This window comes from Tupaia chinensis, unplaced genomic scaffold, assembly GCF_000334495.1.
Source record: "Tupaia chinensis unplaced genomic scaffold, TupChi_1.0 Scaffold000708_1, whole genome shotgun sequence".
Lineage (NCBI taxonomy): Eukaryota > Metazoa > Chordata > Mammalia > Scandentia > Tupaiidae > Tupaia > Tupaia belangeri.
Window position 1 is genome coordinate 509,843 of NW_006160231.1, and position 13,437 is coordinate 523,279.

The 13,437-nt window shown below is 53.7% G+C and overlaps 1 protein-coding gene across 7 annotated transcripts in view; it reads left to right on the forward strand.

Moving 5' to 3' along the window:
- The window catches only part of EIF4G1 (eukaryotic translation initiation factor 4 gamma 1), a 25,309-nt gene extending 12,322 nt beyond the window's left edge, over window positions 1-12,987 (forward strand). For 6 of the 7 annotated variants that reach the window (XM_014592529.2, XM_027776708.1, XM_027776706.1 and 3 more), the window contains 10 exons: window positions 1,464-1,696; window positions 1,837-1,955; window positions 2,041-2,213; window positions 2,451-2,576; window positions 2,708-2,789; window positions 8,438-8,536; window positions 8,642-8,776; window positions 8,892-8,973; window positions 9,099-9,239; window positions 12,374-12,558. In XM_014592529.2, coding sequence (XP_014448015.1) covers window positions 1,464-1,696; window positions 1,837-1,955; window positions 2,041-2,213; window positions 2,451-2,576; window positions 2,708-2,789; window positions 8,438-8,536; window positions 8,642-8,776; window positions 8,892-8,973; window positions 9,099-9,239; window positions 12,374-12,558 — 1,375 coding nt within the window. Of the gene's footprint in view, window positions 1-1,463; window positions 1,697-1,836; window positions 1,956-2,040; window positions 2,214-2,450; window positions 2,577-2,707; window positions 2,790-8,437; window positions 8,537-8,641; window positions 8,777-8,891; window positions 8,974-9,098; window positions 9,240-12,373 lie in introns of all 7 variants that reach the window. The other variant, XM_014592526.2, reaches the window with a different exon arrangement.
- Window positions 12,988-13,437: the final 450 nt, after the last annotated feature.

Consider the following 13,437-nt stretch of genomic DNA (forward strand, 5'->3'; position numbering starts at 1 on the left):
CCGGGGGCGGAAACACAGCCCCCATCAGCAAAGGCAGCCGCCCCATTGACACCTCCAGAATCACCAAGATCACAAAGGTAGGAGTGTGGGCGGGGCCATGCGGTGAGGGTGAGAGGACCGAGCAGGCTCTAAGCGCAGGCTTGCACCTTAGTCCCCTCACAGGGCTAAGGCCGGGAGTTTTCGGTGAGTTTTCCAGTAGCCTAGCTGCCCAGATTGCCAGAGAAAGGACTGCTAGCCCCAGGGTTGTGTTCAGTGAGCCTGGGCCAGGGGTCAGCAGACTGACACATAACTGAACATCATCTTAGACTGAAAATGTCAATGCTGTTTTATGATGTTGAAATTACCTTATATTAAAATACAGTGTCTGTTGGGAACAGCAGTTAGCATAATGGCTATGTCGCTGGACTCCCATGTAATCGACCGTGGTTCGAGTCCTGGACCCGGTGACTTAAACTCACGCTGGGCATGTGTGTTTGCATGCCCAAGATCCCGAGAGGAGAATGGAGAAGGGATCGTGGCGTAGCCATCCCCCCGGGGGGGTGATTTCTCGCTTTCTGTCTCTTATCTCTGTCTGGTGAATGCACTTGCCCTGTAGCAAAAAACCTCTCCAAAAAAAAAAAATTCAATGTCCGTAAATAAAGCTTTATTGGCCGTGGCCACACTCACTCTTATCAGGTATCACTGGCTTCTTTCAAGCTGCAGGGCAGAGCTGAGTAGGTGTGATAGACCGTATGGCTGCGACTGAGCTTGCCCGGCTCCTATTGGGGCCGCTTACTTGCCTGTGTGGCTGCACGTTGTGGTACTGGCCGAGGGTTGGCCAGGTCGGGTCTGTGACTCTCCTGTTCCCTCCTCAGCCTGGCTCCATTGACTCTAACAACCAGCTCTTTGCACCCGGAGGGCGGCTGAGCTGGGGCAAGGGCAGCAGCGGAGGCTCGGGAGCCAAGCCCTCAGACGCAGGTACGGAGGCCCCGTGAGGAGCTGCATGCCTGTTAGTCTGAGCTCCCTGAGGACGGCCTTGCCCGTAAGGGAGGCTTTGGGAACATAGGTAGTGCAGTCATGTGGCTCCAGGGGTTGGACTATGCTATGGGGACAGGGACCGAGTGTCCTAAACTGGCGAAGTGGAAGACGGGCCAAGAAAATTACAAAGGTTTTAATTCCGAGTGTCTGCCTCCCCAGCATCAGAAGCTGCTCGTCCAGCTACTAGTACGTTGAATCGCTTCTCAGCCCTCCAGCAAGCAGTGCCCACAGAGAGCACGGATAATAGGCGTGTGGTGCAGAGGTGAGGTTTCCTCGGTGTCTGCTCTTCACACACAGTAACGGGGGGCTTAGCTGTTGCCACAGGTTGGGAATTCCTCACACCTGTAGTACTCGGAGACCTGGCTTAGACGGGGCGTATTCCTGATGCCAGGAGTGAGGCCCAGCAGCCACTCAGCAGTGCAGGTGAGAGACTGCCTGTCTTCCAGGAGTAGCTTGAGCCGGGAACGAGGCGAGAAAGCTGGTGACCGGGGAGACCGCCTAGAGCGGAGTGAGCGGGGAGCCGACCGTGGTGACCGGCTCGATCGCGCACGGACGCCTGCCACCAAGCGGAGCTTCAGCAAGGAAGTGGAGGAGCGGAGTAGAGAGCGGCCCTCCCAGCCTGAGGGGCTGCGCAAGGCTGCAAGCCTCACGGAGGACCGAGACCGCGGGCGGGATGCTGGTGAGGGGCTGGGAGAGGGGGGTGGGGACAGGCGTAGGTCGGTTTGAGGCCGGCTGGGTCCCCAGCTCTCCTGGGAGCTCCAGACCTGGTTTGCTAGGAAGGTGGGAGCTGAAGGCCTGTGGTCTGTGCTCTCCCCACAGGGAAGCGGGAAGCCGCTCTGCCCGCAGGGAGCCCCCCGAAGGCTGCCCTCTCGGAGGAGGAGCTGGAGAAGAAGTCCAAGGCCATCATTGAGGAGTACCTCCACCTCAACGACATGAAGGTGGGCAGTGGGTGTTGGAGCCCAGCTGACGGGGTGGGGCGGGCGCTGGGCCGGCGGTGACAGCTCCCCTTCTGCACGTCTTCAGGAGGCAGTGCAGTGTGTGCAGGAGCTGGCCTCACCTTCCCTGCTCTTCATCTTCGTCCGGCACGGCATCGAGTCCACGCTGGAGCGCAGCGCCGTGACTCGCGAGCACATGGGGCAGCTGCTGCACCAGCTGCTGTGCGCCGGCCACCTCTCCACTGCTCAATACTACCAGGGGTATGCCGGGCCCGTGGGCCTCAGGTCTCCCTGTGTCCTAACCTCAGTGTGCTGGGCTCCTTGGCCATCCTGGTTGGTACTAATTTGGGAGGGTAAGGGTGTCAACTGTCTGAGGACTCATAGATGGTCTTGGCTGGGCGGGCTCCACGGTTTATCCTTTATCCACGCCATGTTGCCCCAGAGGAGGTGAGAGCCTGCCCCATCTTCCTGAGAAAACTGACTGACTTCCCTCTGCAGACTGTATGAAATCCTGGAATTGGCTGAGGACATGGAAATTGATATCCCCCACGTGTGGCTGTACCTAGCAGAACTGGTAACGCCCATTCTGCAGGAAGGTGGGGTACCCATGGGCGAGCTGTTCAGGTAAGCCCCCCTTGCTGGGACTCAGGGAGGGTAGAGACAGGAGTGTGGCAGGTTGGATGTATGGGTTTGCAGAGGGATGGAGTGGTGGAGAGAGGGCCGTGGAGACGTCAACACCGGGGATTTCTCTCCAGGGAGATCACGAAGCCTCTGAGACCCCTCGGCAAAGCGACTTCCCTCTTGCTGGAGATCCTTGGGCTTTTGTGTAGAAGCATGGTGAGTGAGGCATTTGGGGGTGCGCTCAGGGCTCCTCGTGAACGGCTTGCCGGGCTGTAGCGGCCCTGGAGCCTCGGGCGGAGCAGTAGCGAGGGCAGACTGCTGGCACCGGGAGGGAGGAGTGCCCAGGTGGCAGGCTCCTTGCAGTTCTGCCACACATACTGGCCCGGGCAGTGTACGAACGAGGCCTGTGTTGGGTCCGTTCGTTGATTTACTCATTCTGCTAGCGTTTCATTGAACGTTCGTCAAATACTGAGTGCGGAGGGTACAGTAGTGAATAAAACTCAGGAAATGAGCTGGTACAGGAAAAAGCAAGAAATGACAGCTTAATAAAAACAACAGCGTGAAGTAAAGTGTGAAATAAAATAGTTGAAGGGGAGTGTCTTAGGTACTTTGAGATTGCAAAGGAATATTTGGCAATATTCATGACAGGCCTTCTCCTGAAGGGAGTGTGGCTGCTTTGTGAGTTACTCGGAGTGTGGAGGCAGGGGGCGGGGAAAGATAAGTGAGGTGTGCTGCTTGGTGGTGGGGTGGGGTGTGCATTCCTGGGGTTCAGCTACCTGGAGTCTGGAGGAATGAGACTGGGGAGGAATTGTTCTTTTAGTGTCATAGTCCTTTTAAATGGGTGTGTGTCAGGACAGTTTCTTTTCAAAGTAAGTGTGTTGGGGTCAGCCTGCGGTGTGATGGGTGGATCCCATGTGGCTAACTGTAGTTTCAGTCCCGGTGTCAGCGGCCTGAAAACCATGCTGGGCATGTGTGTGCGGACGAAACCTCCAAATATCCCTGAGAGGAGGATGGAAAAGGGATTGCGCTGTGGCCATCCCCTTGGGGGGTAATCGCTCACTCTCTCTGGCAAGCATACCTGCCCTGCAGCAAACTTCAGGGGAAAAGTATTGGACATTGAATCCTGTGTGCTGCTAGGAAGGAAAAGGACTTGTGCAGTACATCAGCCAGCCCAGTTAGCTTGCTTTTCGTGACGGGGCCAGACGGTCGTGCAGAGATGAGACGGGGCTCTGTGGGTTGACCGCGGGGAAGATCCCGAATTGCTGTCTGCAGGCCTCCCTCAGTATACCAGGTACTCGTGTGCCTGGATTGTGGTGCTGGGCACCTGTTGAGGGTATGGTAAGTTTTCTAGGGGCCGGCCCCATGCGCTATAGCTGGGAGAGCAGGGTCTACATGGCCGACGGGCCCACATACTGGCCACAGTGGTTTAAGCACGCAGGCGCACATGTACCCGAGGTCCTCACAGGCTGAAGGGAGGAGGACGCAGTGCAGTTGCATCGCTGTGCATGGAGCATGGGCGTTCTCTCGAGTGCACACGTCCTCTGGCATATAAGAAATAGAAATGTTTTGTTTTTGGGGGGACTGGCCCTGTAGCCTAGTGGTTATGGGAACTGGATCTCACATGACTTTGTGATTTGCATCCTATTCCTGTGACTTAAAAAACACGCCAAATGTATGTGCTTGCATGCTCCAAATCCTGACAGGACTGAGGAATGGAGAAGGCATTGTGGCATGACCACACCCCATTGGGGGTCCCTTCTTTCACTGTCTCTGGTGGAGTGTATGTACCTTTTGACAAATTAAAAAAAAAAAATTTAATCACATTTATTCTTAACTATTTTTTATTTGATCAGAGAGGGAAAGGGAGAAAAAGCTACCAAGTTCAGGACTCGAACTACTGTCAGTCACATGGGAATCCAGTGCACTTAACCACCATACCACCTGCTGTCTCCTCGATTTATTTATTTATTTATTTTATTTAGTTTAGATTTTTGCTATAGGGTGCGTGTGCTCGCCAGAGAGATACAGAGAGACAGAAAGTGAAAAAATGACCCACCAGGGGCATAGCCATGCCTTCTCCCCCGGGATCTTGGGCACACATGCCTAGTGTGAGTGTCAGGCCGCACGGTCATGTGGGGATACAGTGATGAAACCACTGTGGCATCTGCTGGTTCCCCTTTTGGCAAATTAAAAAGAAAAACTTTTGTTTATTTAATTTTAATTTATTAATTAATTTTTTTTTTTGGAGAGGTTTTTGCTATAGGGCACATGCGCTCGCCAGGAAGACAGAGAAACAGAAAGAGAGAGATAGCCCCCCAGGGGGGATGGCCACGCCACAGTCCCTTCTCCTTCATTCTCCTCTCGGGATCTTGGGCACACACGCCCATGTGCCCGGCATGAGTTTAAGCCACTGGGTCCGGGACTCGAACCTCTGTCGACTACATGGGAGTCCAGCAACATAGCCATTACACTAACTGCAGGACCCTAAATTTTTTTTTTTTTGAGAGGTTTTTGGTATAGGGCTTGTGCGTTCGCCAGACAGAGACAGACAGAAAGCGAGAAATCACCCCCTAGGGGAGATGGCGACGCCGCAATCCCTTCTCCATTCTCCTCTTGGGATCCTGGGCACACACACGTGCCCGGCGTGAGTTTTAAGCCACCAGGTCCGGGACGCTAACCACGATCGACTACGTGGGAGTCCAGCAACATAGCCATTACGCTAACTGCTGGTCTCCGGTCCTTAATTTTTTTTTTAAGAGAGATTTTTGTTGTTGTTGTGGGGTATGTGTGCTCACTGGAGAGACAGAGACAGAGAAACAAAAGCAAGAAATCACCCCCGGGATGGCCATGCTGCAATCCTTTTCTCCATTCTCCTTTTGGGATCTTGAGCACACACACGTGTGTTTTTTAAGTCGCTGGATCTGAGACTCGAACTGCAGTTGGCTACGTGGGAGTCCAGCAATGTAACCATTATGCCCTCTGCTGGTCTCTTGTTTATTTCAGTAACTTATTAAGAATTTTTTTTTATTTAACTTTATTTTCATTTGACCAGCAAGGGACAGAGTGAGTGAGAGAAGGTGAAAGAAAGAACGAGTGAGAAAGCAAGCCACCAGGTCTGGAACTGGAAACACAGTTGGCCATGCGGGAGTCCAGCACCCTTAACCACCACACCACCTGCTAACCCTATAGTTAGTTTTTTTTTTTAGTTTGCTATAAGGTGCATGCACTTGCCAGAGAGAGACACTGGGGCTGGCGGGTGCGGGGAGTGGGCAGGTGAAAAATCACTCCCTTCTCCATCTTCCTCTATGGATTTTGGGCAGGCATGCCTGGCATGGTTTTTCAAGCCACCAGGTCCAGGCCAACTCAGAGTTGGCCATGTGAGATCCACCTCCTTAACCACCACACCTTCTAGCTGGCCCCCAAGAAAGGTCTTTACAGAGAAAGTTTAAATGGGTCCAGCAGGTAGTGTGGAGGTTAAGGCTCTGGGTTCCAAATGGCAAAATCTGGTTCGAGTCTGGACATGGTAGCTTGAAAATCATGCTGTGTATTGCCTGCCTGAAATCCCAAGAGGGGGTTGCCGCATGGCCATTCCCACGGCCATTCTCATTTTCCCTCTCTGTCTCTTTCTCACCTCTCTGGTGAGTACATGTCCTGTAGCAAAGAAAATAGTTAAAAAAATTTTAACATGTATTTATTATTATTACAATTTTTAAAATGCTATAGAGCATGTGCGAGAGGGTGAGAAGGTTAGAAAGTGAGAAAGCAGGCTGCCAGGTCTGGGAATTGAACTGTGGTCAACCATGTGGGAGTACAATGCCTTAACCATCATGTCACCTGCTGGCTCCTAAGTGGCTTTTCTTTTTTTGGGGGAGAGGTTTTTGCTATAGGGCATGTGCACTCGCCAGAGAGACAGCAAGAAATCACCCTCCAGGGGTGATGGTCACGCTGCAATCCCTTCTCCGTTCTCTCAGGATCTTGGGCATGCACGCACAGGCACCTGGTGTGAGTTTAAGCCACCAGGTCCGGGACTTGAACCACAGTACATGGGAGTCCAGTAGGCCAACTGCTGCTCCCCCTAAGTGGTTTTTGAAATCTGTGGACTAAAGTAATTTTGTTAAGAGCTGATGTCAAGGCACCAGCATTTAGCATAATGGCTATGTCGCTGGACTCCCATGTACTGTGGTTCAAGTCCCGGACCTGGTGGCTTAAACTCACACCAGGTGCCTGTGCGTGCATGCCCAAGATCCTGAGAGAACGGAGAAGGGATTGCAGCGTGGCCATCACCCCTGGAGGGTGATTTCTTGCTGTCTCTCTGGCGAGTGCACATGCCCTATAGCAAAAACCTCTCCAAAAAATAAATAAAAGAACTGGAACTGCTGTCAACTGATGTCATCATTCCGAATATCTTATTGTGAAAAAGGCTGATACCTTCATGGTCTCTTGCCCCTTGCAGAAAAATGGGCTCAAACTGCTCTTGTTTGTAGGGATTTCTGATTTATGTTGGGGATGTGTCTTCTAAGATTTTCGGGATTTAGGAAATAAATCAACAGGCTTATTAGAAGTTGTCCATTTCTGAAAACAAATGGCTATTACTTGGAATAATGAAAAACCAAGTTTTTTTTTTTAAAGAATTAATTATTTGTATTATTATTATTTTTATTTCACCAGAGAGAGAGAAAACGAAAGTGAGAAAGCAAGCCGCCAGGTCTAGGAATTGAACTGTAGTCAGCCATGTGGGAGTCCAGTGCTTTGACCACCATGCCACTGGTTGAACCCCTTGCATTTTTTTTTAAAGACAGTTTTTTTGCTATAGGACGTGGGAGCTTGACAGATGGGAAGTGAGAAATCACTGCTCCCCGCCCCAAGTAGGGATGGCCACACTGGAGTTCCTTCTCCATTCTGCTCTTGGGATTGTGGGCATGCACGCATACCTGCTGGGCATGAGTCTAAGTTGCTGGGTCCAGGACTTGAACTGTGGTTGTCTATGTGGGTGTCTAGCGATGCAACCATTATGCCATCTGCTGGTCTCAAGCCAAGCTGTTTTTGAAAAATGTTAGGTGAGAGGCCTCCAGGTGGCGTTGGTAGTTAAGGCCACTGGACTCCCACATGGCTGATTGCTGTTTGAGTCTTGGACCTGGCGGCTGGCTTTCTCACTTTTCCCTCTCTCTCTGTCTTTCTCACTCTGTCCCTCTCTGGTCAAATTAAAATAAATAAATAAAGTTAAGTAAAATAGTTCTTTTAAAAAGGGGAGAGATTAGAAGGCTAAGGTGTTTGTTTACCTTTTGTTTGTTTGTTTGTTTTGGGGGTTGAGGGGATGTTTGCTTTAGGAGGGTATGTGTGCTTGCCCGGAGGGGAGAGGGAGACAGCAACAGGAAAAGAGAGATCATTCCCCGAGGGGTGGCCACTGCACAGTCCGTCTCCGCCATTCTCCTGGGATCTGGGCAGGCACGCACACCCACCTGCTGTGATTTTTAAGCTATTGGGTCCAGGACTCGAACCATGGTGAGTCTAGCAGTGTAACTGCTCAGCCACGTGCTGGCTCTGGTTTAGCTTTTCGAGGTGAACAGTAATTGAGAATCCCGTGAAAGCTGATTGATGTTTTTCTACAGGCTCCTAGCCATTCTCCCCGCCTCAGTGTCACTGCAGTGTGGGGAGGACAGGGCCTTGTTTCTTTGGTTGTCTGACTGCTGTGCCCTGCACTGGGCTGGGTGTGTGGAGGGTCTCTGCCTATTTGGTACTTCTGTGGCATCTTTAGCTCCTAGCAGGTACCTCGTGGGCTTTCAGTAAGTATTCGTTAGGTGACTGGTTGTTGTGGGGCTGGTGGGTCCTTAGAGGGCTTGCTGAATTGGTTTTGTGTTTTCTAGGGCCCCAAGAAGGTGGGGACGCTCTGGCGAGAGGCTGGGCTCAGCTGGAAGGAATTTCTGCCTGAAGGCCAGGATGTTGGTGCATTCGCCGCCGAGCAGGTTTGGGACTGGAGTTGGGTTAATTCTAGCATTTGGGGATGACAGTCTCTTCCCTCTCCTCTCATCTAACACGTGAGCCTCTTGACCGTGGGCTTTTGGTTGCAGAAGGTAGAGTATACCCTGGGAGAGGAGTCTGAAGCCCCTGGCCCGAGGGCACTCCCCTCCGAGGAGCTGAGCAGGCAGCTGGAGAACCTCCTGAAGGAGGGCAGCAGTAACCAGCGGGTGTCCGACTGGATAGAGGTAGGCTCTCCTGCTGTTGGGGTGGGTGGGAAAGGCATTCCTGGGGTCGGGGGCCAAGGATGAAGACTCAAGTGCACAATTGAGAACTTAAGGGCCATTTGTTCTTCCTGCACAGGCTAACCTGAGCGAGCAGCAGGTAGCATCCAACACATTAGTGCGAGCCCTCATGACAGCTGTCTGCTCTTCTGCAATTATTTGTAAGGGGAGCCAGGGAGACGGTGGGGGGCGGTGGGCCTGATGGGTGGCGGGAAGGAGGCGGGCTGGTTCTGAACCAGGCTAAGGGTGGGTCCGTTCCTCACTCACCCATGCCTTTTTCTCATAGTTGAGAGTCCCCTCCGAGTGGATGTTGCAGTGCTGAAAGCACGAGCGAAACTTCTACAGAAATACCTGTGTGACGAGCAGAAGGAGCTGCAGGCACTCTACGCCCTCCAGGCCCTTGTAGTGACCTTAGAACAGCCTGCCAGTAAGAGCCAGGCCACAGGGACAGGTCGTGGGATGGAGGGAGTGTCACATAGCAGGGGCAGCCATGAAGGGGCTCCCTCCGAGGAAGAGGTGTTGTCATTTGGAGAGCAGAATGCCCCATCTCGACCCCTTCCCTGACGCGTGCTCCCCTGCCTGCTCGTGGGCAGAGTTGAGTCAGCCGTAAAGGTGGACTGGCTGCCCTGTGCCTAGCCATCTGTTAGATGGCAGCAGTACAGAGGAGGTGAATGGCAGCATCTTCCAGGCATGATGGCCTGCTCTGTGTGGCACATGCTAGGACATTTTACTTGTCCTGTCTCATTTAACCCTCACAGCTGAGGATTAAATGTTTAGGGAAGAGGGTTTACCTCATTTTTCGTGTTGGGAGCTTGAGGCCTGGGTTAACGTGTGTGAGGTTCTGCCTTCAGCAGAGAGGTGTTGTCGGGGTGTTGTGTTGGGTGCTGACAGGGAGTCCACAAAGGTGGGAGATGAGAAGACAGTGCTGTCTGTGGGGAGGGCGCAGAGGACGAGTGGTAATTAGCCACCTGGCCAGGGTGGGGTGGAGGGCATGTTCAGTGCAGGCCCTGTACAGGTCTCTGAAGGCAGGCCTGGGGTCAAAAGAACTTGGAGCAAGGGAAAAGAGCAATTGACAGAGAGCAGAGTGGGGAGCACAGAGCTGGCTGTGGCCAGTGCGGGCTAGTGATGGGTGAGGGCCAGCTTCATTTCAAGCTGTAGCCGGAGGGCGTGAAGAGACCTGCATGTGATTTTCAGCAAGGAAAAGGAATGAAGGAGTTGGACCTGAGGTTTTAGGTCCCTCTGGCTGCAGTGGGAAGGAAGTTGAGAATGGGGTGAGAGTGCACGCGGCTGGGCGAGCACTGGCGCCTCGGCCTCACTGGACAGCGGAGCGGGGGCAGGAGTGGCGGCTCAGGAGCTCCTTAGGCAGTGGGAGTTGAAAGCTGTGTCACACAGTGAGTTGGGGGTGACTCAGGTGGTTTCAATAGGTGAGGCCGTCTGCTGGGGTAGGATGTGCTGGATCCCTGATGAGGGGTCAGAGATGTCACCCAGGTGTCTGGCTCCATTTGCAGAGGAGGTGGTCAGGGTAGAAGGCAGGTAAGTGAGCTGGTGGCACAGGGTAGTATGTGCGGATCACAAGAGAGGGTATGGGCTGCCCAGGGGAGAATGGCGAGGCCTGGGATGGAATCCTGAGGAGGGGAGGACCCTGGGAGCGGAGAATAGAAGGAAATGGTCAGCTAGATACTGCTGAGTGTTCCTTAGGAGCAGGCCTCAAAACTGGGGGCCTCGGGACCAGCAGTTAGCGTAATGGCTATGTCGCTGGACTCCCACGTAGTTGACTGCGGTTCGTGTCCCAGACCTGGTGGCTTAAAACTCGCGCCGGGTGCATGGGCGTGCATGCCCAAGATCCCGAGAGGAGAATGGAGGAGAAGGGATTGCGGCGTGGCCATCCCCCCTGGGGGGTGATTTCTCGCTTGCTGTCTCTCTGTCTGGCGAGCGCACGCGCTCTATAGCAAAAATCTCTCAAAAAAAAAAAAAAAAAAAAACCTGGGGGCCTCGAATAGAAAACCAGGAAGGTCACCCTGATAGAAACAGCATTTAATGGGGCAGGGTGCAGACCTGGCTGTAAAGTAAGAAATGACTGAAGACAGGAGGAAAGGAAAACAGCAAAGTCTACTACTTTTAGGTAGGAACAGTAGAGGTTGAAAAGGGTCTTTTTTGGACTGGTCCTGTGGCTTAGTGGTAAGGGAGCTGGATCCCACAAGGCCAGACAAGGTTTGACTCGCAGTCCTGGTGGCTTGAGAGAACATGCCATGTGCACCTGTTTCCAAATCCCGACAGGATGAAGGGATTGTGGTGTGGCCATGTCTCATTGGGGATGCTTGCTTTCTCTCTCTTGCAAGCACATGCACCCCTTGGCAGAAAAGGGGGTGGTGGTGCTTAGATGGGAGAAACGGGTTTGAAAATATAGGGCAGGGACCAGCAGTTAGCGTAATGGCTATGTCGCCGAACTTCCATATAGTTGGCTGCTGTTCGAGGCCTGGACCCGGTGGCTTAAACTCACACTGGGCGTGCGCGCATGTGTATGTGTGCCCAAGATCCCAAGAGGAGAATGGAGAAGGGATTGCGGCGTGGCCATCCCCCCTGGGGGGTGATTTATTGCTTTCTGTGTGTCTGTCTCTTTTTGGCGAGCGCACGCACCCTATAGCAAAAAAGCCTCTCCCCCTCCCCCAGGAAAAAAAAAAGAAAATCAAGGACAGAGTAGATAATCAGTTACATAGGGTCCTCAGAGTGGGTATGCATGGGATTTGGAGCATAACGGGGGGGTGGGGGTGGTAAGTGAAGGGTTTGCTGCTGCCATTTCTGTGGATGGGGTAGGAGGCAACTGTTGTGCCCATAGGCAGCTTGTGGATTTGAGGGCTTGGTAAAGGTTTCCCCCAGGTCCGGACTTTGGATCTTGTTCTGTATTCACTTTGGTCTCTATTAGTATAAAGTTTGGTATTAGTATAAAGTTTGGTATTAGTATAAAGTTTGGTTTGGAAAGATAGAGCAGTGTAGTGAAGGGGGGGTAGGTTTTGTTTGGGGGTTAGGGGACAGTGCTCCAGAACCTATAAGCACCTGCCAGCCTGGCGTAGGGGAGAAAGAGGGTCAGAACAGGGGTTGCTCGAGTTGTCTTGGTGACAGGAGAAGTTCCTGGCAAGGGATGTAGCCCCTATAGAAGCAGCACCTGGAGACGGCGTGTGTACTCCGTCGCTGGGGGCCCAGTGAGTCTTCAGACTGTGCCCTTGGCACCTGTGTGTGATAAGCTGGGACTCGAGTGATTCCCCAAATTCAGGAGCACCAGCTCTGCATGGTTTTCCCCATTAAATGTACCGTGCGTGGACAAGTTTGAAGCTGCCAAGGTGAGGCTGGGCGAGAGCGCGCGGGTTTTCGATGGCCAGTGATTCGTTCCTGTGCACCCATCTCTGAGCATGTGATCAGAGGCCTGCTCGCTCCGGGTGGGCAGACACAAGTGTCAGGACGGTGGGCCAGGGCCTTGTGTGAACGTGGTGCTGGGGGGATAGCCCCGGGGATGGGCTGGGTGGCTGTGGCCAGTCCCCTAACTGCTGTCCTGCCTACTTGCAGACCTGCTTCGGACGTTCTTTGATGCGTTATATGACGAGGACGTGGTGAAGGAGGACGCCTTCTACAGCTGGGAGGGTAGCAAGGACCCCTCTGAACAGCAGGGCAAGGGCGTGGCCCTTAAATCTGTCACAGCCTTCTTCAAGTGGCTTCGCGAGGCGGAGGAGGAGGAGTCCGACCACAACTGAGGGCGGGTGGGGCCTGACGAGCCCCATGGACACGTGGATGGCCCCGCACCGCCTGGACTGCAGGGGGGCGGCAGCAGCGGTGGTGGCAGCGGGTGCCTGTAGTGCGATGTGTCTGAGCTAATAAAGTGGCTGAAGAGACAGGATGACTTGGGGCTGCCTGGGGCCCCCCTCCAGGATGCTCCCCGGTGCCCTGCTCCTCCCCCTGGGGCACAGAGATATATTATATATAAAGTCTTGAAATTGGTGTGTCTTTGGGGGGGGGCACCATCGCCTGCCCCGAGGTCCTTTTTTATTTTCTGAAAATCACTCGTGGGACTGCCGTCCTCGCTGCTGGGGGCATATGCCCCAGCCCCTGTACCACCCCTGCTGCTGCCTGGGCAGGGGAAGGGGGGCACGGTGCCTGTAATTATTAAACATGAATTCAATTAAGCTCACTGCCTCTGCTTTGTGGCTGCTCCCTCTGGAGTAGGGTTAGATAGGTGGGCATCCCCTTTCCAGACTGGCACTAGCACCATTCCCTGTAGCCTGGCACCCCTCCTGCCTCTTCCGCTGTCCATGACTTTGGGACTGGGAGCCACCTCTCCCATGGATGAGGTGGGCGGGATGATTGGGAGAGAAGGGAGCCCTGGAGCGCTGTAGAATGTTATAGTCGGGATCTCCATTTCCCAGTATGTGGCCCAGGCCCTTGGGTGCATCTATACAGTGCGTGGCAGGGTGCCGCGAGGCTTTCTGCCTTTCCCTCCCTCGGAGTCTGCTCCCCTGGCACGACGGTGGCTCCACAGCGGGCCTCGGAGCAGACGGCGTGATCCCAGCCCGGTCGGGCCGCCCCTGCGTGGCCGTGACGCCGGCCTCGCCCCGCCCCCCGGCGCTGCCCGCGGG